We start from the raw sequence: 25,502 nt of genomic DNA, 5'->3' as shown, positions 1-25,502 counted from the left end.
CATTTCGGAGTACAATTTGGGAAGCTAATCTATTGTGCGTGGCTGGTTGAAGCAGCGTACAAGGCACGCTGATTGAAAGCTGCTTTTGCTGTTTTCTGCTGTTGCTAAAGGTGTATAGTCTAACAGAACGTGATAAAACTGGATCAACGCCTCTCCACTATGCAGCTCAAGCAATGAACAGGTATGTGGCTTGGATCAAATGCTTAGTGATAATGAACTCCAGGCTCTACACATGCATTTCCCTTGCTGGTTTCCGTAGCGTGCACACTGCTTATTCATACAGTACAATGGTGTAACGTGGATAGGTGTTTACTGTTTGGCGGTAGATCTGCATTGTATCTTTTCACAGTCCCATTGTTGATGGTTCATTATTGCGCTGGTGTGCTCTGCTGCAGAACTAATTGTTTTCGACTGATATGCGCCGCAAGCAACCGTGCCGAGCTGTTACAAGTCGAAGATCGGAATGGACACACGGCTCAGTTTCTGGTGCAGCGAGCAAAGCGGCCAGGGTAAGCGATGCATGCCTGCTACTTTGTCTTCGTGTACACTGGTTATTAGTGTCTATGCTGCATGCCATTATCCCTGCTGCTGCTGGTGGTGGTGTTGTGGTGACTCTTATATTGCCATCTTACCTGTTTGTATGGCTATATGGTGGTGGTGTACTCCAAAGCTGGAAAGGTCTGCTGATGCCTGCATCTTTCAAAGCCACAGCAGATCATGCCACATGGGTACCAAGTGACTGGGTGACTGGGTGACTGGTTGTCTAGCTTGGGCTTTGAATGTTTTAGTAGTTTAATTAACGTAATATGATGATACTAATATCACGTATTTAAAGCCTGGCTTATTCCTGTAGAAGCCGATGCCAGTGCTAGGCTTGTACTAAAACAATCACGGTTTGCATGACTCGGCTGCTCAAGCTAGGCTTCTACTAAAGCAATCACGGTTTGCGTGACTCGGCTGCTCAAGCTAGGCTTCTATTCGAACCAGGTATTTCTATGTACGTCAACACTGAAACCAGGCTTATGTGCCGCCAGTGCATCTTGAAAATCAAGCTTCTATACGAGACAGGCTTTAAATACAAGACACTACGTGTATGCACGTAGCTGCATACATGTACTCGGGTCAACACGTCACACAAGCTGTACGTTTGTGTTTGTGTTTGCACTCGACGTGAGCACGAACTTGTGAATCTGTGTGCTCATGTTGAGACGCTACATTACTGTATATGGTGGCATTTATTTTCCTGCAATTAATACGGGAGCCGAAATCTGTAGGATGCTTTTTTTTCCGACGTACATGTATGCGCCACTTCAGAGGGAGGACTTGAAACTTCGCACATGCTTAGGTAAGAGCCTCTAGAGGACGATCTAAGAACTTGGCCATTCCGAAGCTGTGCACCAACGCTGGTGCAAGGAGGTTTGTTCGCCTGTCAATCACTATTTCGTTGAGGTGATTTCACAATGTTTGCGCCGTTTATGTGAGCGTGGAAATGGCCAAAATCAACACGTTTCCATGACGCAAGCATACATTATTCAAGCTGAGGACCAAATTTGGTGAATTTTTCGAAACGAGAAAGACAAGCCGAAGCATAAAAATAACATTGTCCATAGAAGTATTCATTGGTTTGAGGGAAAGATGCGAACGGGAAAAGTCTGAAGAAAAAATTGACTATCACCACCAGGACTCAAACCAGAGACCTTCGCTCGAGGCCAGTGATCCATAGAAGTGTTTTGAAATATTTTATATTGCTCACTTCGAGAAGGACAGGCATTCATGGAAGTTTCCTGTTGTAAACTGTCAAAAATTTCATAATAACAATAATAAAGACGGCTCATCAGGTGTGCAGGAATGGACTCGGATGGAGAGCCAAGGATTAATTTTTAAGAAAGAAAAAGGACCAAAGACGCATCCAAGTTGTGCTAGAGCTGTTAGCCAGTTAGTTGTGGAACGTCAGTATCGTCGGTCAGTGTCGTGCAATGTTATCGCATGAGCTGATTGTTTAGTAACTGGTGATGTTAGTGGACATTGTAGCGTAACTTTTAGCTCTTTGGTCCTTTTTCTTTCTTATAAACAATAATAAACTGCGACATACCAGTCCACCCTGATGGTGACAGGCAGATCATGTGGCAACTGTCAGTCTCCATCAAGGCGATTGTTTTCACCAGTAACTAGTGCTTTACTTACATCACTATACTCGATTTAATGCCAGTCAACCATTGGACGGAGAGTTGTGTGTTGAAGCAGCTTAGGGATGTATCCTTGATACGGACATGTACCACGACAGCTGTTCTAGATCACGGGAGTATTCTGTTCATGCTTCATCCACTCTTTTATGTACACTCCTACCTCGTTTATCCGGGCGGTCTGGGACTGGGCACTGCCCGTAACTTCGAAATGTCCGTAACTCTGAATCACATGCATTTTGATAGAGAAAGGCCATAGATATGGCATGTGACGTCACCATTCCCACAAAAAGTGTACAAAGAGATTACAAGTAGTATGTGCGAAATGAATACTAGTACTTATTACTCGCACAATAATCTGGTGTAAGGAGTGCAAAAAGTGCAAAATCATTTTAAAATAGTCCATGTTTTGTTTGATTTCTCACTTTTTGCACCCCTTTACACCCAATATAAGTATGTCTATTATTGTTTTGGATGATAAGGAAAGAGTAATTCTATGACAGTAGCACATCAGTACTGTGCATCCTTTGAACAAAGTTTGAAGATGCATGCATCAACACAAGCTCCTACACAGCGAGGCAACATGACATCTCAAGTTATCCGTGTTGTGAAACTTGTCTTGCCTTCTAATATTTAGAAGTGTAACAATTACTCTACATCAGACTCAGGCCCAGAGTGTGCACTGAGTTCACTGTCCGAACTATCTGAACCGCTGGTGTCACTGGTTCCCGAGCTTGGTGGATTATGTGCTGGCTCGTCCGAATTATGACCATTGTCTTCATGGAGGTCATCATGGGCATCCTCCACATCACAGTCATCCAGCCATGGCTTCAACACCTGCGGCGCTGCCATCCGCGGCATCTGTTTGTTGCGGAGTTGTGCTGATGATGTTGGCAGGGTTGTCACATTGTGCCTTGCATCGGCAGACATCTGGGCAAGGTTGCGATGGCACCTTGCATGAGCAGCGTCCATTGCTGCATCCTTTGCGGCACTTGCAACTGATTATGCTGAGCAATTGCTTGGGTGCTGGCTGCTGCTCAGTCCAGTTAACCGTCAACTTACCTTTAGTTCCCGTAGCTATGCAAAAGACGTTACTTCAGTAACGTCTGGTGCTAGCCAGGGTCCGCACAGCTTTATTTCATAGGAGCAGAGAATCAAATCAATCATTTCTTCAGGTATGGGTAGTGACAGTGGTGCTTCATGCTGGCCATGCAGTCAGCCATGTTTAATCCCCACTAGCATTCACAGGCAGCGTATACATTGCCAGAGAGCTTGCCACCTTTGTCCATCAGCCAACCGTTTCCATCGGGCGATTCGACTTCTGGTTCTGGCTGGAAGGCGTGCCACCGGACAGTAGATTGGTAATTTGCCCTTCTGGAATGCTGCCTGAGAGCAGCCGATGACGGAAGCATCCCTTGCGGGGTGGTTGTGTTCTTGCACAGCATGTTATAGCAAACACTACCAACGTCACAGGTGCTACTATCCCCGTATAGTAGGCACGTGAACGCTTCACAGCTCTTCTCCAGGTCATTGCTGAGGCTGAAATCCTGGCCGAGATGTTGCATTGTTTCAGAGGCTTGTGCGGTTTTCTTCACCAGCTCCAGACCAGCTTTCTTTCCTTTCCCCACGAATGCACTCACAGAATCACATCCGGAGAACCTATGGAGACCGATCATAGTGCGGCAAGTAGAGCTGCCCAGTGCTTCAGCTATCTTGTTGATGTCCACCAAACATGCGCGCTGCTGCTAGCGTCCTGTCTTGAAAATCACCTTTCCCTGCAAGTCGTGGCACAACGCAATTGCCACCACCACAACATCTGTGTCGGGGGAACTGATAGCAGCTACAGGTAACTGGTACGTGTAGTTGACCTTGGAATACGTGAGCAGCGTGCAAACAGCAGCCGCGTGTCAGCTTGCTCATGGGAGCTGGTGAGTTCGGGAACAGCGGTGCATGTAAACAAGGATGTCCCAGGTGCAGGGGCAGTGAACTGGAAGCCGTCCTTCTTCACTGACGAAATAGCTTTCTGGTCACGTTTCAGCTTTTGTGGGAGTGTCTCGCTAGCTCTCCAGTCACGGTTGATGACGGAAATCAATGTCATTTCGTTTGCCCATCGGATAGATAGCGTTTCCATTGCAGCGTTGTCATCTTTTGCACTGGTGCACAGTCACTGATTACTCAATGATGCAGACAGCCAGACTGTTTCGGCCAATGAGGCCTCATCAGTGCAACTTCGAGCTTAAGGATTGAACTGTCAACCATGGCTACGAGAACCACAGACACTAGGACAGCTCGATGTACTAGCGCTGAGAGTGCTTAAACTACCAGAAGTAGTCACTGATTATAAAGTTTTGAACGTACGCATCTACTTCTCAAACGTGGAAGTCGGCTGAGAACGAAAATATTTGCGCCCAAATGCCTGACAATTGTGAATTTTGCTCGTCTAACAAAATGCGTCCTCCCGATGTCCGTGCACAGCTTTGGGGTGGCCAAGAACTCAAAAGCCCTTCTCTGATAGACCCATAACCCATTGCTGGAGAGATTTTTTACTCGATCTCGCCCGACACGGACCGTCACTTTTTGAAGCTTGGCTCCCGGACAAAAGTGTTGCATTTCGCTAGCCAGCACATGCGTAACACAGAAACAATGCTCCACAAAGGCCACATACACACGGGTAGACCCATACGCGAGTGAGACTTTACACATGTTGTTTCTTGGTTTGTTTTCTCATGACATGATGTGTGTGTGTGTCTGTGTGTCTGTCTGTCTGTCTGTCTGTCTGTCTGTCTGTCTGTCTGCATGTCTGTCTGCATGTCTGTCTGCATGTCTGTCTGCATGTCTGTCTGCATGTCTGTCTGCATGTCTGTCTGCATGTCTGTCTGCATGTCTGTCTGCATGTCTGTCTGCATGTCTGTCTGCATGTCTGTCTGCATGTGTGCGTGCGTGTGTGTGTGTGTGTGTGTGTGTGTGTGTGTGTGTGTGTGTGTGTGTGTGTGTGAACATTTCTGTGGGTGGTTGTGTTCTTTGCTGTGCAGAAGTAAGACGCTAGCTGTTGAGCTATTGACCTGGGTGAAGATGGGAATGTACCATGCGTGGTACCATTGGTTGCTGCACTTGAGCTTCACGCCTGTCTGTATGACCCTGCTCATCATTGCACTGTGCCATCTCCCTGACTACTTGACCTTCTTCATCGCCATCCTGGCGCCGGTGGCGTTCGTGCGAGCGTTCCGTGACATGACACGTGTCAACCACGTATCCCGCTGGCCGAGTCCGCTTATGCTGGGCACATTCCTCGCTGGCGTCTTTCACTCGCTGCTCTGCTTCATTGCTCATCTTAGTCCAGGTAGGTGGGACAGTGCGTGTCGGAGTGTGCTCGAAAGGGACACGTGGAAAGTTTGGTGACACTGGCTACGATAAGCCCTACATGTGTTGTTCATTCCAGTAGAGAGAAAATGGTGGTGCGCATGCTGTAATTTCAGAGTTTTGCTTGCCAAATTGAGAAATCATCAATGTCTTCACTGCATTGTCATTGTTGTTTAGTGATATACTCTAACTCCCCTTTCCCAGCTACTTGCTTCACCTTCGAGACAAGAGTCCGGTTAATGGAATAATCAGGAAAAAGGAGGAGTAGGCATGTACACTGTGTAGTGCTGTTTGTTTGAAATCCAGGCCTACCCAGTTGTCTGTATCCTTTTTCTACTGCTGTACCATTATTATGCTGTGTGTTTTATTCATAATGTGTACTTGAGTGCTCTCCGAATGATGGGTTGAGTCCAAATGGCACGCTTTCGGGCTCATTGCTCGGTTTATTTTTTATTGTATTGCAGCCGCGGCAGTGGATGTACTTTGAAGTAAAAAGCAAAGATTGTGTTATGAGCGTGTACATTTTGAGTTGCAGCCTCACTGCTCCATCCTTATGCCACTGCATCGCATTGTTCTTGTTATTCTGTGCTGCAGTGTTCTATGAACATGAGGGTCTCTCATTCGGTGTTATCTACAACTGGTCAGTTGCAGCTCTAATTTCCATTGTCGTTTGGTGAGTATCCGTAGATATGATTGTCAGTCACTGTCATTGACTGGATGAAAGTGATGGTGTGGATCGCTTAGGAGTGCCACCCACACAGTTCTGTCGTACATTATATGCATCCATGAGCAGTGTCTGTCAACGTACAGGTGGTGGTGCATGTAACGAAGAATGGCGTGACTCTGCTGTTCGCATGGACAGCTGTTGTCTGGGATTTGGGGTATCAATGATAGCCTGCGTGTGTGTGGGTGGGTGCGTGTGTGTGTGTGTGTGTGTGTGTGTGTGTGTGTGTGTGTGTGTGCCTGCGTGTGTGCCTGCGTGTGTGTGCCTGTGTGTATGTGTGTGTCACTTGTGTGTGGGTGTGGGTGTGTGTGTGTGGGGGGGGGGGGGGGTGGGGGTGGGTGTGTATGTGTGTGTGTGTGTGTGTGAGAGTGTGAGTGTGTGTGGGGGTGTGTATGCATGTTCGTGCGTGCGTGGTTTGCCCTTCTTGGAGCTCTCATGTACGTTCCCGTGGATTTTAGCCTATAACTTTTCTGAATAGCACATTACCAAAAGACTATACCGGTATATCCTTTGCTGGTTTGTGTAGGCGAATTCTACGTCAAGATCCTGGCCTCTGTCAAGACCCCTGTTTGAAAAAGGATGGCACGCCTTATGTAAGTATGGGTACACGATACCACATGTACATGTAATAATTCTCATTCTCCTGTTTTTCTCCGGTTTTCCTTCTTGATATGCTACTCCCCATCGACTTCATTCAGGGCCGTCACACACTGTACGACCAGGGTTGTACCACTTTTCGTCCAGGATGGTCCTCCTAATTCATCCGAAAAAGCAATAAAGGAGCGCTAAAACATGCACTGTTTTGCACCATCCGCGTACGTTCTTGAAAAGAAGTCTGCCACCAGCTCAACACCTGCTGTAGATTTGAAATCAAAAGTACTTGATTGTCTCGTCGCCTGCCCTTACCAACATCTTCCTGTTTTTGTTTTGTTTTTGTTTGTTTTGTTTTAACCTGTGTTCAGGCTATTGAGGATGTTGCTGGAGACATCTCCACAGACACGGTTGCCCAGCTGAAGTTTTGCAGCAAATGCTCAGTAAGCCGTGTTCCCAGCTGACTGCTGACGTTGTCACCTGAAGATTTCCTTAGAGCATGACGTTCTCAAGAGTTGTCATAACCTGTTTGCTCTCATCCCGCCGCTAAATGAGCAGACTCTGCCTGATGGTATTTTAAAACACTCTTCGTGAGGCTCCCCACTTGCTTGCAGGAGTCATACACTCCGACTCAAACTTGAAGCGGATGATGTTCAATGTTCTCTCTGTGTTATGACTGTTATCTTCTTGCCATGTTTGATTTCAGATTGTCCCTCCTCCAGTTACGAAGCACTGTCGGCTATGTGAAGTGTGCGTGGAGAACTTTGACCACCATTGCCTGTGGCTCAACCGCTGCGTTGGTTATCTGAACATGCGCCTGTTTGTCTTTCTGCTGATGACGCTGGTCCTGACCAACCTGAGCTTTTGCATTGGTGGATACAGATGTAAGTGCAGTGTAGCCCTGCACCCATACTCCTGCACTAGCCCTGCACTAGCCCTGCACACGTACCCCTGCACTAGCCCTGCACCCGTACCCCTGCACTAGCCCTGCGCCCGTACTCCTGCACTAGCCCTGCACCCGTACCCCTGCACTAGCCCTGCACTAGCCCTGCACCCGTACCCCTGCACTAGCCCTGCACTAGCACTGCCACTGTACCCATAGTCCAGCCTGTGTACTACGATGGCGTAGAGGTTGTTCCCCGAGCACATGGCTAACAGAGGTGTCGGAAGGTATTCAACATTGCTGCGGACATGAATAGGTGGAGGGTCTGGGGGCCGTCCGCCTGGAAATGTTTTGGAAATTGGGCTCAAATAGCCCATATTTAATTGCTTCAAAAATTCACAAGATGAAATCGTTGGTGCCGCTTTGGCCGCACCGGTCCCTGAGCACATGGCTAATCACATATGGGATCAATTTATGTGGCGACTGGGTCACTGGAGAGCTGCAGCCTTGAAGATCATGTGATGATCTCCTGCAGGATCTATCACTTGTGGGACTGGCTATGTGACTAGGGAATACCGTATTTCCGCAAATAAAAGGCCGTCCTCGTATACAACGCCGGGGCAGGGGGCGATTGAAAAAATAAAAGACCGTCTCCGATTAGAAGACCGGGTCTACTAAATGAGTTTTTGTTTTGGTGTTAAAAATAGAAGACCGTGCTCAAACTGTGTAGAAGAAAATGGAAGAACGGGGGTAAAACTGTGTGGCGAGAAATAGAAGACCGGGGTCAAACTGGGTTGAAAGAATAAAAGACCGTCCTTGAATACAAGACCGTCCTCGATTATAAGGCCGGGTTAGGACAAGGTTGAAAAAATAGTAGACCGGCCTACTATTTGTGGAAATACGGTAACCTTTTATCAAAGCTTGGAAACTGCTACCCTCTTTTGTTTTACTATGCCATTTTCTGAATGGCAGTGTGTTGCTCTCGTCCGGACTTTTAAATTTTTTTTGTTTTGTTTTGACCAGCACTTTGTTCATGTTAGTGCAAAAATCACGATTCGCGTGAGACTCCTCTAGCCGAGTTTTCCGCATCCGCAGGAACGTCACCACCCTTGAGGAAGTCATACATGTATGTCACATCTGTTTTTGTTCAACCTGGATCCCAAGCAGCGAATTAATCAGAAAGCCGTCATGCTATTCCGTTTACTCGATTGATACGAGAGGCTAATTTTATTTGTCTGCCTGTGTTGCTTTGTGACCGTTCTTTTTCCCGTGCGTTCTCTCCAGTTTTGCTATACAAGAACTATCCAGCAAGCAATTTCCCCCAGGTCTTTCAGGTAAGCAATGCACACTGTTCTGCACACTTTAAAGCGTGTGTGTATGTGTGTGCGTGTGAGTGTGTGTGTGTGTGCGTGCGTGCATCATAGTCCAAGCTGTGGAGTATAGACCCACCGGCAAGCTAATATAAATGGTCACCCATTAAGATACCAAAACAGTTAGAAAGAGACACTTCAGGTGCTAGATTCTAGGTTGTAGCATTTTTGTCTCCGAGGAATTATTTAGATACTAGCACCTTTCAGTCTGTATACATGCAACCAGACAGGCTAGTGATCAGACAGTAACACATGCAGCCAGACAGGCTAGTGATCAGACAGCTACCTGCTGTGAGGTGTAGCCATGTTCCTACCTATCCCATCGCCCACTGCACGCACAGTGGAGATTGCAGCTGAAAACAAAGCATGCTGTGTTGGCTGTGTCGTAACCTTTGTTACTTGCTGGCATAGCGTAACCAGCAGCTGCGACATCTTCAGCTTGACTATTCCCCACACTCAGGTCAAGCTATGCTGGTGGTGAAGAACCAGCTGTTCCCGGTCTGTAGATATTGCTCTCAGAAGATACTGCAATGTAACCTAGATGTAGGTGATTCCGTGAACGTCTAAGAACGGATAAATGCACAAAACTGACAACTTGTAATGATCAAGGTACATGTACATCAACTCCCACCAACTCATTGTATAATGACTATTGTGTAATGATTATGTGCAAGTTCTAGTACGCCGTCATTTGTTGCCTCGGCTGGTTGCTCAACATCAGATTCTAGTAATTCCTTCTGAGGTGGCAACCACTATGCGGATTTGAATCGGGGATCTCAGGTTATGGACAAGCCATGCACATGTTGCTTTCTAGTTTTGGCAATGGATACGATGGTACGTGGGTCTTTCCCCATGCTAATAGTGCTGGCGTTCATTCTGTGTTCTTTGCCTGCACTACTGCAGCTTTTGTCCAGTAAAGAACCCTGGGTATGCTGGCTGATGGCCATGAATGTGTTGTGCTGTTCCATCGCTGCTAAGGTGAGTGTCAGCACATATCCACATACCGTAGTATCTCCATTATATGCTCCGGGCTTATATTTTTCAACCAGTCCGGACCCCCCGGCTTATATTAGAGACCGGGCTTCTACAAGAGACCGGGCTTGTAATTTTCAACCATCTCGTACATGTGCATTGGTGAAACATCTTTTTATTAGACCGGTACCAGGACCATTATTCTAGTACAGTAGGTGTCGTGAATGCATTTGTTTCTTGCAATCATGTGAAGAAGCAGGATGTGAGAAATGGCCATACACCTAGTCCAAGAGATCATCGTCACAGCTGCTCTTGCCATCACCGCCACTGTTATCGTCGTCAACATCACCACCAGACACAGCGGGTGTGTCTGCTGTGGTCTCCACCACCATCAGCTGCTCCTGCTGCTCGTCATGCTCGTCCTCAGGGACAATATCTGGAGCATGCACTGCTTCCAGTGACTATGCCTTGAGTCTGGAGGCCCTTCGGAATCGGTCCGTGTGGTTTGAAACAGTGGATGAGCTCGTCCTCAGATCCATCGATGCTGTTGGTATTGCCACATGCCTTGAACAAGTCACGAATGAGATCAGCTTTTTCGACTTTTCGGAGGACGACATGATGTCGACCAGCTCACCCTCCCTCTTGAAACCTGCTGGCCGCCTCGTAGCCATGCACATCCGCCACCACCAACCATTCTTGTGTAGCAGACAGCAACGACTCACCTCTTCTGAGCCTCTTAGAGAGACTCCGGCCACCGTTCAGCTTCCGCAGGTCCCGCCTGGTTCTCTTGAGTTGACGTTGCAGCTGCTCATTCAGGCCGTGCTGCACTTCATACAATCTTATCTTCCACTTTCGCGCTGACATTGAGGTGGAGGATCTTCGTGACTTCTTTGATTTTTGGAATTTTTTGGTTTTTCTCTTCCGGCGGGAGTCGTCTGACGAATCAGACGAATCTGATGACGAAGACGATGACGATGACGAAGATGATGACGAAGACGATGAAGACGACGACTATACAGAAACATTACGACGTTTACGCTTGGACGAGGACGACTCGTTTCCCCGTTCCAGCTGGCCCTCGAGGAGCCTGATTCTCAGGGCGCTCTCTTCCTTTTCCGCCTCAAACTTCTCCCTCATTGCATTGAGCTCCACGCTCAGCTGTGCTGCCAAGGGGGCCTTGGATTTTCTCCTTGGAGGTACCAGCTGTGCTGCCGAGGGGGGCTTGGATTTCCTTGGAGGCATAACGGAAAGGCAGGTACGGTTCAACGAATGATGAAATCAAGGGAGTCCAGAAAAAAAAGGCAACCAGCTTGCAAAGCAAGAAAACGAAAGATGAGGAACTGCGGCATACCAGTACGCCCAAAACTGTCGGACCTCGGTCCCAGATCTGTTCGTTCGAAAAGAACAACATTTCTTGTTTATTTCGTAAAACTCAGCCAACAAGAAATGAAAACAGCTATCCCAGGCATCCAGAACCCACTGAAGGTAGGTTTCGATTGGTGGCGGGCGAGGGTTGCCACCCCTGATTATCTCTCTCTCGGTGCTATCACTAGTATCAGCCATCCAATCCTCATGGAGCCTGGAGATGGCCGCCTTGAATGGCTTATTCCAGGATACGTCAGGTGCCTGCACATACTTTGTACAGCCTCCTGGGACCACTGCCTGGTGCACCTTCAGTTCTTGTAGCACTGTCTTTGTGTCCTGGGAGATGTGACAACGAAATGAGTCCCATACTGGAAGGCGCTTATGGAACCAGAGGGGGCCAAGGATGCGGCGAAGGAAGTCTTCTGTTAGGTTGTTATCCATCCATACTCTGCCAGCCCATGACATGACCAGTCGGCCGGAGAACTTCTGGACTACAGCTGGGACAGGCCGCTTGCGGTTTAGGAGCATGTATGGCTTGCATTTCGTTCCATTCGCCCGTGCGCACAGCATGACAGTGATATGGACCTTCTCATGGTCGAGTTTCTGCACCGTCACATCCCTAGCGCCTCTCGTCTCGATACACCTACCACCGATCGGGTCCAACCACACAGCAGTATCGTCGCATGCAAAGATGTTGCTATCTGTATAAACATTGTCGATACGCTGCTTACGAAGGAACATGACGAAATTTAAAACTTTGTCGACAGAGTCGGCCGGTGGACGTTGACACGTCGTTGTTGTTGCTCTCAGAGTGAAGTTGTTTCTCCGGAGAAACTTCTCCAGCCAGCCCAAACTAGCGGTGAAGCCCTGACAGTCGGCACACTCTTTCGCGATCTTTTTCGCTTGCAGGCGAATCAGTTGGCGTGACACACTCTGTCGAAGGCGTCGCTTTTCCAGAATCCACTCTCGAGTGCGTTCGTTCACTAATTGATATGTTTGTTTACTACCTCCATGGCCGAGCCTCATCTTCTTTGAACCACCACTCGTCACAGCTGTCTCGATTTTGGTCTTCGTTCGTCTCCAATTCTGCAGCAGCTTTCTATTGACACCGAATTTTGTCGCAGCAGCGGAGCTGGAGGTCTGCTCGGCGTATTTCACTTCCTCGAGCTTTTTCTTCATGGGAATAACAGTTCTTTTCTTTCCCGATGCTGAAGAAGCAGCAAGAGCTTGTCCATGTCCGTTCATGATGAAAGGGAAACGTCAAACGACTGGTGCAGAGTCCGGGGTTTGCAAACAAACTTTCAAACTTTTGTTTCGCTTCGAACAGCTACAGGACCCCTACCGGTACTACATGTCTATTTATAAGGGCTGTTGTACGGGTAGAAGTAACACAATGCTCTGAAAAATAGTGCGAAATGCAAAACATGAAACATTAACACCCGAAAGTGCTAAATAAGAAAAGAGAGAAATCATAAGCCTCGTACGGTACTCCCTGCACAGTGACAGTTTGTCCCGCTCACATCGCTTTTCGAGCCCAGGATCGCGGATTCGTGACACATCAGGCACGCACGTGATACCGTATGACGTCAAACATGTACGCGCATGATGAGTACAGATCTCCATTATAAGCCCTGCGCTTATATTAGAGACTGGGCTTGTATATCTTCAAAGCTCTCCTGGAGTGTGCTTATAATAGAGACTGCGCTTCTACAAGAGACTGTGCTTGTAATAGAGATAATACGGTACGAGTTTATTCCAAATCTACTTTGCCGTAAAAGTAAAAAGGACCAAGGAACTACAAGTTACACTATAATGTCCACTAACACCACCAGTTACTAAACAATCAGCTCGTGCGATAACATTGCACAACACTGACCGACGGTACTGACGTTCTACAACTAACGGGCTAACAGCTCTAGCACATCTTGGATGCGCACTCCAACAGCCTTCCAACTTGGAATTATAGTGTAACTTGTAGTTCCTTGGTCCTTTTTACTTTTTATAAATAATCCTTGGCTCTCCATCCGAGTTCATACTTTGCCGTAGTGTGCTTTTTTTTCGGAGTGTCCGTTTGAATCCGTTTTCCCATTCGTTTTATGTGCGCGTGTGTGTGTGAGAGTACATGTATGCGTGCAGGCCAGGGAATCCTAGCATGTAGAGATCAAGACTTGAAGGGTATGCCCGTATGTGTGGGTACCAGTATGCCCGTAGATCATACAGGTTAGCTGGAGGCAGATATTGGAGAGATGTCGTTGGCGGTTTAGCTTTTTTTTGTTTCTTTTTTTTTGTCAGCATACTATGGGCATTGTGTGTGATGACTGTCGGGACATGAGGTGTGTGTGTAGCCTCTAGCCTGTACTACATACTCACTACTTGAGCCAGCTGTATGTGCAGTTGTTCAGGAAGATTGCTGATCACATTGACCTTGTGCCCTTGTCCTGGTGTGAGTCACCGAGTCACCCGCTGAGTAGTGTTTGTTCTCTGCAATGGTATTGGAATTGGGTGCCCGGGGAGTCTGAGACTGTACAGCAAGCAATGTGAAGAGGAGTATGGTGGCTGTGTGTGTGACCATGGACATACATTGAAGGTTGTAACTCAGTTACTCAGATGATCAGAGGCTAGAAGCATAGTATGGCAGATGGATTCCCTATCAAGCTGTATCTCCATGGGGTGTCATTGAACACACAGGCCCAGCGGTGTTGAGTGGCATGCCCATTAGGACCCCTGCTAAGCTTTATCCATGCATCCCAAAGAAGGTTCTAGAAAGGGAGCAATGCACACGCCATCATGGCTTGGAACATGCAACATTGGGTGTATGTACTGTACATGCAACATTGGGTGTATGTACTGTACATGCAACATTGGGTGTATGTACTGTAGTACATGTACCTGTACACTTGTACTTTGGAGTACATGACTGACCCCCTTGCAGCCACTCCGAGCTCCGCTGATTAGACCAAACATGGTGGAACACCTAGCAGTCTGGAGATTGAAAAGTAGTAGCGGTGAATACTAATCACATACAACACCCAGGGTGATAGTGTGCCAGTACAATGTCATGTACCGCCCTATGAAACTTGCTTTATGCTTACTACTAGCCAAGTTACTTACCGGAGTAATGTACTTCTAAGTACAACTGTTTGCCAAAGTGACACTTGTTAGTTGATAGCTTTTCAAGTGTGGGTATAGTATATGTAACCTTACCTACTACTCCCAACTCCCTACCAAGTGCTGCTGCTGCTGCTGAGTAACCTCCTGACTTTCACTAAATCATACTAGTAATAAGGCCCATACTGACTCCATTATTGTTTAGTGAAGGCTAAAGGCGTGTGCCAGTTGGACCGTCCTTGCTCTTTTTTTCCCTACCCTCCAAGCCACAGCCTAGCTAGCGTGGTGCTAGGTCACATTTTGAAGATCCTCTCCACCAGAAAAAATACTGCATTACTGTATCTCCCTGTGGCACTGGATCAGGCCTTGTGCCGAGGCCAATGGGAAGAAATGCTTGTGTGTGTGTGTGTGTGTGTGTGTGTGTGTGTGTGTGTGTGTGTGTTTGTGTGTGTGTGTGTGTGTGTGTGTGTGTGTGTGTGTGTGTTAAGATTCCTTTTCAGTTCCTCTCTCCCCTCTCCCGTGAGACCCACGTGACCTATTTTTGCAGTGAGCAAGTACAGTACAGTCCAGTGTTTGTGTGTGTGCGTGCATGCATGTGTGCGTGTGTGTCGCTGATGATGAGGCAACTATTGAAGCTTGCGTATTAGCATGTAATCCTGGGCTATCATTGACTATGACCAAATTAAATCCATGTTGGGACACCCTCTGGCTGATAATTGTTCCAGTTAGTGTCCTTACTGTGCTAGCTAAGTAGTCATTGGTATGATAATCAGACCCTAGATCCTGTCATGTACATGTACATGTGCGTACATAATCATATCGCCCCAGGACTCTCTTGTTTTACTTCGTAAGCACCTGTAGGCTGGGTGTAGTACATGTTGTAGTTGTGGTACATTTTTCCTGTTCTGGATAAGATAGGTTGTCACGCTCTGCTGAGTTCCTCGTGGACTGGAATGTTCTTAGTAACACATGGCTGGGTTGTGTACAAGTATTTGTTTCAATGTGCTGTCTTCCAGCTTTGTTGAAAGTCTTTCTCTTCCTTCTCCTATTTCCTTCATCTGCTATGTGTTCCTTGTTGTTTATAGTCCCGATTGTATTTAATGTGGAGTCTGTCTTAAAGGGAAAGTTAAGCCTAAAATCCAAATTTCACCAGTTGTAATCCTCCTTTATTCCCAATCCAACTCGCCACTTCCACTGAAACTGGGTGACTGCGCCCTACTAGACGGGGATTTGTATGCAAAATGTCACTAAAAGCGCCATTTCGTTCTTACTTGCAAAAAGCACAGATGACTGCGATTGGCCCATATGTTGTAGTCTTTTGGGCACTGAGTCGACTGGTATTGGTCTGAGAAGGCTGCGATGCAGCGTTCGGCCCGTATTACCAATCGAATATGGTTGAATAAGCAGTCACGTGCTGATGCGTACACCAGTCACCTGGTCACCGTGCCTGCAGGCTACAACTTACCGCCTGTTTGGGCACGTTCCTGTCCCTCGAGTTGAACCTTTGAACCTTTGAGTTGAACATTGGTGTGAAAGTTGTAGCCTACAGGCACGGGCGACTGGTGCACCCACGAGCACGTGACCACTTACTCAACCGTGTTCGATTGGGAATAAGGGCCGAACGCTGCATCCTTTTCGGACCAAAACCAGTCGAGTCAGCGTCCAAAAGTGTTGGTGGAAGTGGCGAGTTCGATTGGGAATAAAGGAGGAAGGGAGCGTCTCAGCTTCCTTGGACCAAGACAATTCGACTCGGCACCCCAAAGACTACAACTGGTGAAAATGTACTTGTAGTTGGGTGGATACTCTGCGCCATTCCCAAAGCACTGCACAGGACCGAACCAATTCTTACCATGCGTTTCAGCAATATTGCTATCATCATGTACGAATAATAAAATGATGCCATGCAGGCCAAAAAGGAGCGGTTTTTTTGGCATCACTGTTTCATTCACACCTAATAATGGCAATATTGCCGAAACGTTGTATGGTAGGAATTGGTTTGCTCCTGTGCAGTGCTTTGGGAATGGGTGTATCCACCCAACTACTTTCTACAGATGAAGCTGCAAGATACCTGGAAATTACTTCTCATTTGCATTAATGTCACCACAAATCCAGCCTTATATGTGTACACTGGGAGGCAGTCACAGTCACACCCTCCAACGAAACGATGCAGCATTCTTCTGGTGTACACCATTGTTCCAATGCTTTCCATGATGACAGCATGCAGTGCAGTGCAGCACAGCCACATGCCCTTGCTCACACTCAGGCATGCTGGTCCAGCTTGGAGCCAGGCTCAAGTTACAGATTCTCATCAATTGCTATGGCTATTGCTTACTCCTTTGCAGATATTGTGTTTACCTTGTATTGGCCAACACTTGAGAGTTGAGACACATCTAATTTCTTCTGTCACTCTCTTTACTACTATGTTGGGCATTCATGCCTTCTTCTTGCTCTTGATTACAGTCATTCTAATTGTAATTCGATCAGCTTCTCGACGCCATTGCTTGTTCTTCTTAGCCTTCGCTGCATAATAGTGTGTATCAGCTCAGATTTCGGGGATTATGTTGATGATATTATCAGTACATCAATGCCACCAGGTCTGTGGCATCAGTGAAATGTGCACCAAATTGTATTACATAACTAGGATGCTCCACAACACAATGTCATATTATATTGTGAAGCATCCCAGTCCTAGCTATCCTGACACCCCAGGGCAGTACTAACTGACACACCTAGTGACATATTTCCTGTGGCAGTGGTGAGCAAAACTACTGACAGTGCAGTAGCTGAATGGGCTGGACATAGTGCTTGTATGATCTACAGGATTGTACTGTATTATGTTTACAGGCATTCAGAGTGTTTGTGGGATGTAATCATTCAGGGTGTTCGTGGGATGTAATCATTCAGGGTGTTCGTGGGATGTAATGTCAGCCATGTAACACTAAACTATGTGGGTTTTGCTGTGATTATGACGCCTGTTGCACAGTTACTTTTGGACAAGTTGGTCGTGATCTCTCAAGGCTGTACGGCTTACTTTGATCAGAATGGCCAGCGCTACACCGGATACGGAACACTGTAAGTCTGACACTCTCTGATATGGGGCCGTGGCCATTCCTGTGTGATGCTCTCTGCTCCTACTTGTGTGTGCGTGTGTGTGTGTGGGGGGGGGGGGCATGCCTTTGTGCATGTGTATGCGTGTGCGCGCATGCGCTATCGTGTTTGTCTACTAGTGCTTCAAGTAACTGTAGTCTAGCACATAGCAAGCGTCTATCCACGGTGTCTCCAAGCCCTGTACTGTAGCAAACCGAAAATGAGCGCATTAAAGTAAGACCAAGTTGATCATCAGCAGCGTCCCGAATAACGGCGGCAGCTCAATGTACGTGTGTTGTAATGAATTGTACATGTAGCACACAAAGCAGCACGGCGCAAAAGGAAATCCAGATGATGTCAGCTCACTGTATTTCACTTGCTAGCCCCGGTTACTGGATACTGGGTACTGGATACTGGATACTGGTACTTCAAGTAGGTTGTGTATTCCCTTGGTCGCTCCTATCTTATTTTCATTTCTCCGCACCATGTGGTCTGCGTACTACTGGTGTATGTAGGTTTTTGTTTGTGTTATCTCACCTCTCACATCTCTCTAAGTTTGGCATGGGCGTCTTAGGCGTACAGCAGACAGTCCGTTTCCGTATCACGTTGTCGTGGGAAAGAATGCAACTGGAGTGCATGATACAGTGTATCCGTGTTGTGAGGCTGTGTTATCCATTTGAAGAAGAATACCAGTGTCACTCGACACCTTGATGTGGTCTGGTGTTGCTTCATTACGTGCATAGCAGCAGCATGGAATTGCAGTCATTGTCCTGTCACGGTGTGATAAGAATCTGATGTGTGTGCCCAGACACACAGAGCCCATGGTACGGAGAATTCTACTGTGCTCCCTCCTAGTGAGGATTTGTGTCTCTAGAACCCCCAGAGAGATGCTGACTGGCCACGTTTATGTGTACCTTGTACCATTTTTTCACAGTGCAATTGTATAGCCAGTGGTAACGCAAACGTGCGAACTTTACTGTTACATTATGCTTAGTTGTTTTTCAGTGCAACATTGCACCAGCCGATGGCTTGGAAACGGTTCTTTCTGGGGCACCCTGAAAAGGGAGAGTTTGAGCAGTTAGATGGCTCTAAGTTATTTGCTGCAAGTCAGTGTGCTATACTCTCTTGTGGAAGCAAATGTTTTCAAGGTCAAAGTCACCTAAAAGGCACTTTTTGGCGGGTAGATCTTGTCCTCAGCTCTCTTCTCTAATCGTGCGTGCATGGGATTGGTTGCTGTCAGAGAGATGTGGTCCTGCTGTGCTCAGTTCAGCTTCTTATCCTGATGCCAGACATGCTAGTGGACCATGCTGGTGGTGTATGACTACTGCCCTTCACCTCCTGCTGCTTTCCCTTTCATCGCTGCTGGCCATCTGCGTGGACGCATGCTGTTCTCCTCCTATCAAAACGTCATACCAGTCAGGAGAAGGGGGTGGGGGGGGGGGGGGAGTAATCTTGTCAGAACGTGTTGTGTTGGGCATGTGCATCTAAGAATATGCAAACATGTGGTGAAGAAAAATAGAAAGCGATTGTCATACTTTCACTGTTCAACCTTGTTATCACAGTTGTACTTTCACTGTTCAGTCATGTAACCATAGGTGCATTAACGATGTACAGCAACTATCATGTACAAGTATATTTACGTCAAAAATAAGAATTGCAAGATAGTGATGGTGACTTCAGCGATATGTGAGGAGCAAGCAGCTTTCCTAAAATAAGAATTGTGTAGAAAATGACCCCAGCCACGCATGCATCGTGATGCAGTAGTGAAGTGTTGTGTTGTAACTTGTGTGTGACGATAAAGTAAAAGTCCTGGGGGTTTCCTGTGTGAAGTGTGCCAAGTTTGATATTGTGTCCACTTTAGGATCTTGCATGTGTGTGTTGTGGGTAGACAAGGTTCTGAATGACTATGCACATGTAGGACAAAAGATTCCACTTTACAGGAGGGTTTGTAGGAGGATGTACTTCATGTATGTGTACTTCTCGAGTGTGATGGTCTTGTCTGATATTGCCCTGCCCCGTCTGATGTTCCTCTGCCCAAAGTAAAGTTACATGTTTCTTGTCTTATGCTGCTGCAAGAAGGCAAAGTACCTGGCGTGTATACATTTCTGTGTGTCTGCAATGTTTGTGTGTATCTGTATGTGATCCACTGGGTCATGTACGTTCATACTCTGTGTACCTTTTTTTATCTATGTCAGCTCTGTGTTCTATATTGATGTGTACCAAGTCATGCTAGTTCTGTGTGTCTTTGGTCTACATGTCTGTACAGTATTAGATAAACCTTGTATTGTAGAAACATGTTTTTAGTTTGATCACCGCCTTGTAATATGCTGTCAAACTAAAAAAATGTATGTGCATGTACAAGTACATGTAGCTGTGTGTCTGTGTTTGATATTCCCATGTATCTGTGTGCATGTACTTCGTTTGTATAACTGTGACTCTGTATGTCTGTATCTGTGTTTCCGTGTGTCTGCGTCTCTGCGCAACTGCGTTTCTGGATATCTATGTTTCTGGATATCTGCGCTTCTGTGTATCTGTGTTTTCTGGATATCTATATCTGACCTGCACTTGTACGCAGTTCACACACTTGACAGCACTGTCATGCTGATACAACTATTGTGTATTGTGCTGGATACCCTATACTATACATGTATGTTTGCCACCATCTTGCCAGGCATGTGCTGCACTGGTGTGTACAAGCCCTTCTCTGTATGTCTGCATGGCCATGCTGCATGTTTCTACTTGCATGCAGTCAAGTGCGGTGTGTACATGGAATTCAATTAGCCGCATCACTACAGTCTGTCACACGCTAGAATGTACATGATTGTGTTTGAATGTTGTTTTTAGAAAGGTGATGACCCTGGGCTCTCAGTTGTATTCGCCGGAACGATCTCAATAGCATTATGTCCAGCTCCCAGTGCATTCTCTTTTGCACGCGCCCAAGTGCTATCCCCTTCATCCTGTACATTACCAGTATGTAGGAATGGAAGTGAATTCAGATTGGTGAAGCATATTGTACTGTGTGGATATTGCAACTGTAACATTGTCTAATACAGTACACTCGTACATGTTGTAGTGTTCAGCGGCACACTAAACCACCTTTGCTACAGGATAGTGCCATCTGTGCCAGCACTCTTAACCTCCTAGCTTTTAATGTCCACTCCGTTGAAGAGCTGTGCCGACAAAGCCAGTGTAGGCTGTAGCCTTGTAGGCGTCTTGCAATTCTCTTGTGTATAGTTATAGATGTGCTGAATGCATTCCACACACACCTGGCCTGATTTACATGTGGACTAGAGTCGAGACCGTTGTCTGTCTGTTGCAGCACATGCTGTGTACCCTGAAGCCATCATCACTGGTATTTCCTAGTTCCTACCCTACCCACCCACACAACACAACAGCATACCACAGTAGAGATGCATGGTGTATGGTGACCATGCCTTGCCTCTGGTCTTACACAAGATGTAGCGGTCCAGATGCAGTTGAACAGGTCCTTGGCAGCCGTTTGCCCTTTCTGTTGCAAGAGATAGGCGTGAGTGTGTGGATGTGAGGATAGTGGATACCACTGGAGTACTTGTTGTTGTCTGGCTCTGAGCAGAATATCGTTTTGTTAGCTATGCATCCTGTTCTTCCATGTAACTGCCGGGTCTAGGGTATGCTAGTACTGTACTGTACTGTACTGCACTGTGTACTGTGTACTGTGTACTGTACTGTACTGTACTGTACTGCACTGCACTGTACTGCACTGTGTACTGTGTACCAGTACTAATATACAGTATTGGGTTAGTGTAGTGCAGTAGAGGTACAGCCCTGCAGTGGTGTGTGCTTCGTCAAAGTGGAAGGGATGCACATCCTACCCTGCTCCTACCCTGCTCCTGCCTTGCGGCTCTGTGCCATCCCACCTTGTCACATACACTTCCTTCCTGGGCCCCAGCCTGAAGGACTTGTCGGTAATTATTATGCTCTAAGGCCATTGATTTGATTACGTGAAGAGCTGTTGTGGATTGTGCTCCTCTGATGGGCTCCTCTTCCTTGTGTTCTGTACGCCAACTGTATGCTACTCTCTTACTTGTGTTCTGTGCTGCCTTTGCGGTGGTCAATTTGCCTACTTGTCCTTGATCATGTTGCAACACTGTCCTGCTTGCTGGTATGCTAATAAAATAGTACTGCATAGATTTACTTGATGAGCTGGATAAGCACTGATTTATCCTCTTATTCTTGTTGGAGCTGAATAAACAGTCTTTTTGTGGAAGCACCCCATCATAATGCACTGACATCTGGCAAGGATGACAGCACATAACAGGCAAGTGTCCTCTGTCACACTGCCTGCCACCATTGGTGGTCGATGGGAGGTGAGGGGGTTGCAGATCCTTGAAGGTGGACCTGGGCTGCTGTGATACTGTTGCCATTGGGCTGTGGCTAAGGAGAGGCTATAGTGGGTGTATGTGTGTGTATGTGTGTTGAATTTCTCCACGTAACACGGCTTGCTGCATATCTACCCCTGTTTTAATGTGCAGGTTGGAGGACTTGACCAGGGTTCCCAGGCAGAGTAAGACTGTTGTGCATATTCCACTCAAGGCTAAGCTGATGAATGTCGCCACGTTCCTGACCACTACGCCGAGCCGTCGACTTCGGAAGCCGATCTTGTCGACGTAACCTACTGCTGGCTCTCTGTGTGTAAGTCTTGAGTGTGCTGCTGGTTGCAGAGCTGTTCTTCTGTTGGTGTGGAAGTGGACTACATTGATGCCATTAGTCTGCTGTGAGATATTCAAGCATCTTGAGCGAGAGCAGTCAGTGCTGTGGCCTTTTCAATGCTTGTAGGTGCTGCCATCGTCTTCACCTAGGGCAGACATATTGGTTACAAGCTTACTTTAAACACCGACTGCTGAGTGTGTGCGACCGGCCCCAGTACTGCCGCATCATGCATGCAAACTGCTGAGGCTTTGCGATAACCTTTACGCCCAAAACCTCTCGTTTTGGACACAGGCTTGAGAACTGGCTTTTTACTCAGTTCCTTTCCTCTTTCACCTCTTTCTCTTCCCTCCGCTTTCCTCTTTCCTTTCTTCTTGCCATTGTCATGATTTCCGTCTTTCTCTCTTTACTCCCTTGCTTGAACTTGGTGCTGGCTTCCAAGTATTCTAAATTGACGTTGTACAGTTTATAAGATGTATGCATGAATTAACAGACTATGTCTCTCTCTCTCTCTCTCTCTCTCTCTCTCTCTCTCTCTCTCTCTCTCTCTCTCTCTCTCTCTCTCTCTCTCACTCACTCTCTCTCTCTCTCTCTCTCCCCAGCCATACATACCCGGTGTTTGGCTGTCTGGTGCTCTGCTCACACTATAATTATGATTACATGTAACTGTAACGTGTGGTGTGCGTGGAATTGGGCCAGCAAAGCATTCTCAGTGATCCTCCTCTTGCCATGGTATAGGAATCCACCATCGTTAAAGTCATCACCCGGCTACGACCCTGGCCCAGGTCCCCTTACTTAGTCTGGGCCCGGTGACAATATATGTACTAGTTGAAAGGATAACTTTGCCGGAAGTTCAAGGTGGACAGGGGCAAGCCAAGGACTTGTTCGTGTGATGACGGTTTAGTGGGTCTGCTGCATAATCTTTAAAAGTGAAATGCTTCCTGTGCGGTGGTTTCAAGAAACTGCTCTCCCGGAGAGATGCTGCAGGCTTGAATTGTTGTTGGATCTATGTGTCAACCTTTGGCAAACATGTGATATATTCGGTTCTTTCAGCCTGAGCCCGTTTCAAAGTTTTTCACCATAGCTTACTTGTTACCTGGAGCAAAGCTCATGACCAAGCGAGCGGTGTGTGATCTTGGTCCTGAATTTGAGATCCACGCTGCAGCGCTGGTAGCAGGGAGTGCCTTTTAAAACTGTGTGTTTGCGGTGCTTCATGCGCAACACAGTGTACCTATTCCACGGGAGCTGTACCGACCACAATCCGACTCAAATTGGTACATGAACTTTTCTGTTCAGTGTACGGGTGACACACTTCATACCCTGCAGTCCTCTGGACATCAAGTAAACATGGTCTGACTTTGAGGAATCTGTGATCTGTCCCTGCGGGAATTTGCGGAAAAAAATCCTCGAAAACTTGCGCAAGAAATTGCGGCAAACAACAACAAAAAATGCGGTGAAAAGTGCGGAAAGATGCGGAACTTGCCAGGAACTCGCGGAATTATTGGTAGAAAAATGCGGATTTGGGCCAAATCACGAAATTTGTTGCATCCTTAGAATTGCTATTTGCGTACTGTGCAAATAACCTACGTACAGGATCATGGAAAGCACTGTATATATTATATACTGCGTGAAAAGTGCAGAAAAATGTAAAAAGAAGTGCAGAAAACAACAAAAAACGCGGGGAATCGCGGATTTTTCAGAAAATCATGAGTTTTGGCCAAAATCGCGAAATTTGTTGCATCCGTGGAATCGCGAATTCCTGGAGGGACAGTGTGATGTACTAGTACATGCATCATCCAATAGTTACTCGCAGCCAGCCCCAGCCAGCCACTATACACTGCTCTTTGCCTTCACACGGCTGTTCATCTGCGGCCATCTATCAAAATGGCGGCGAATTAACTGGTAAATCGCAAACTTACACTTTACACGTTTGGTTTATGAACTTCGTGTGGTTTCAGGTGATTCCTTCTCGAATCAAGCAGAATCAAGTAGGTAACCTTAGGTAGATGGAGTTTGGGAGTCCTCAGACGCAATCGATCGCGAAGATCATGCAAGCAAGCAAAATGAAACAAATAAACGAAGAAGAAACAGAGTACTCAATGACTTAGTCACTATGGAGTGAGCTAGCCCAAGGAGAAGGATAGTAACGGCTGCCGTTTTCCTCCATGCCTTAGCTACGGCTACGCTGAGGGGCCTGGACATGGGCAGCGTTCTTGCTAGGCGCTGTGTTGCTTCGAGCCGTTTCATGGGCGCAGGAATCTGCGAGAAACGCTTCTCCAGAGTCCGAGTTGAGAGTCCGCATGGATGCTCTCCGAGCCTTCCTCACCTAGCAAGCCAAGGCCAACAAGGAGTCGAACCATAGCTGGCACGGCGTGTATCTCTAAGAGGTGCAGCTTAGGGATGAGGTGCCGTTTGTTTCTTTTCACGATCTCGTCACAAGGCTTGCATGAGCTTAGGGAAATGCTCGATGTTGCTGCTGAGCTCTGCGATGTCCTCAACACAATGGAAATGAAGAAAAAAGTGCAAGGCTGAATTTCTAGACAGTGGTTTCGTTGGAGAAAGACATAATGACGCTCAGAATACGGCAGCCACTGGGAAAAAATCCGACGAGGGTTCGAACGGTTAGGCCTTAGTATTATTCAACGACGTAAGAGCACCGCACAGTACTACTAGCTGTATGGATGAGCTACCTTGTAGTTATAACGGTACCGTGGGAGTGAGCAGAAGAGTCAGCAACGAACAGTCACCTGATATTGCCAGTCTGATCATGCAATGCTGCCTGCAACTCCTGCTGAATCAAGTTGTGGGCACAACCTCCGAAACGCCACCGGCGATGCACTGCTCATGGCCTTGCAGAGCTACGCGAGTAGCCGAACCAGCCTTCAATGCGTGTGGCCTTCTGCTTGGCTGCTTTTGCGCCGGCTATGCATTGCTGCAGCTTGGCATGTAGTGTGACCAATGCTGTGTACTGCCCGTTGCTGTTGCCGTTGGATGCGGCTGGTGTTGTGCAGATCAAGCACTTACCGAGCTGGCGGATCTCTACCAGCATTGATGCAGCGTAGATCCAGAAATGGATCCCCAGGTCTAGATGCAACACTGGCGCAACGGTGTGGCTGATCTCGACCAGCAGAATCAGGGCCGGAATAACGCTGTTACGCGGCGTCGCAACCGAC

The 25,502-nt window shown here is 47.1% G+C and overlaps 2 protein-coding genes across 2 annotated transcripts in view; one reads left to right on the top strand and one right to left on the bottom strand.

Moving 5' to 3' along the window:
- The window catches only part of LOC135814289 (uncharacterized), a 31,303-nt gene extending 8,265 nt beyond the window's left edge, over positions 1-23,038 (top strand). Inside the window, exons 5-15 of the mRNA XM_065327388.1 lie at positions 111-181; positions 396-509; positions 5,216-5,523; positions 6,138-6,216; positions 6,794-6,860; positions 7,230-7,301; positions 7,565-7,742; positions 9,026-9,075; positions 10,015-10,089; positions 17,540-17,628; positions 22,155-23,038. Coding sequence (XP_065183460.1) covers positions 111-181; positions 396-509; positions 5,216-5,523; positions 6,138-6,216; positions 6,794-6,860; positions 7,230-7,301; positions 7,565-7,742; positions 9,026-9,075; positions 10,015-10,089; positions 17,540-17,628; positions 22,155-22,293 — 1,242 coding nt within the window. The 3' untranslated portion in view covers positions 22,294-23,038. The remainder of the gene's footprint in view (positions 1-110; positions 182-395; positions 510-5,215; positions 5,524-6,137; positions 6,217-6,793; positions 6,861-7,229; positions 7,302-7,564; positions 7,743-9,025; positions 9,076-10,014; positions 10,090-17,539; positions 17,629-22,154) is intronic.
- LOC135814296 (myotubularin-related protein 9-like) overlaps positions 1-25,502 on the bottom strand; it is a 165,544-nt gene that overhangs the window by 82,633 nt on the left and 57,409 nt on the right. The gene's annotated exons all lie outside the window — the stretch shown is intronic.

This window comes from Sycon ciliatum, chromosome 4, assembly GCF_964019385.1.
Source record: "Sycon ciliatum chromosome 4, ocSycCili1.1, whole genome shotgun sequence".
NCBI lineage: Eukaryota > Metazoa > Porifera > Calcarea > Leucosolenida > Sycettidae > Sycon > Sycon ciliatum.
Note: the sequence above shows the minus strand (reverse complement) of the source record. Positions and strands in the feature narration are given on the sequence as shown.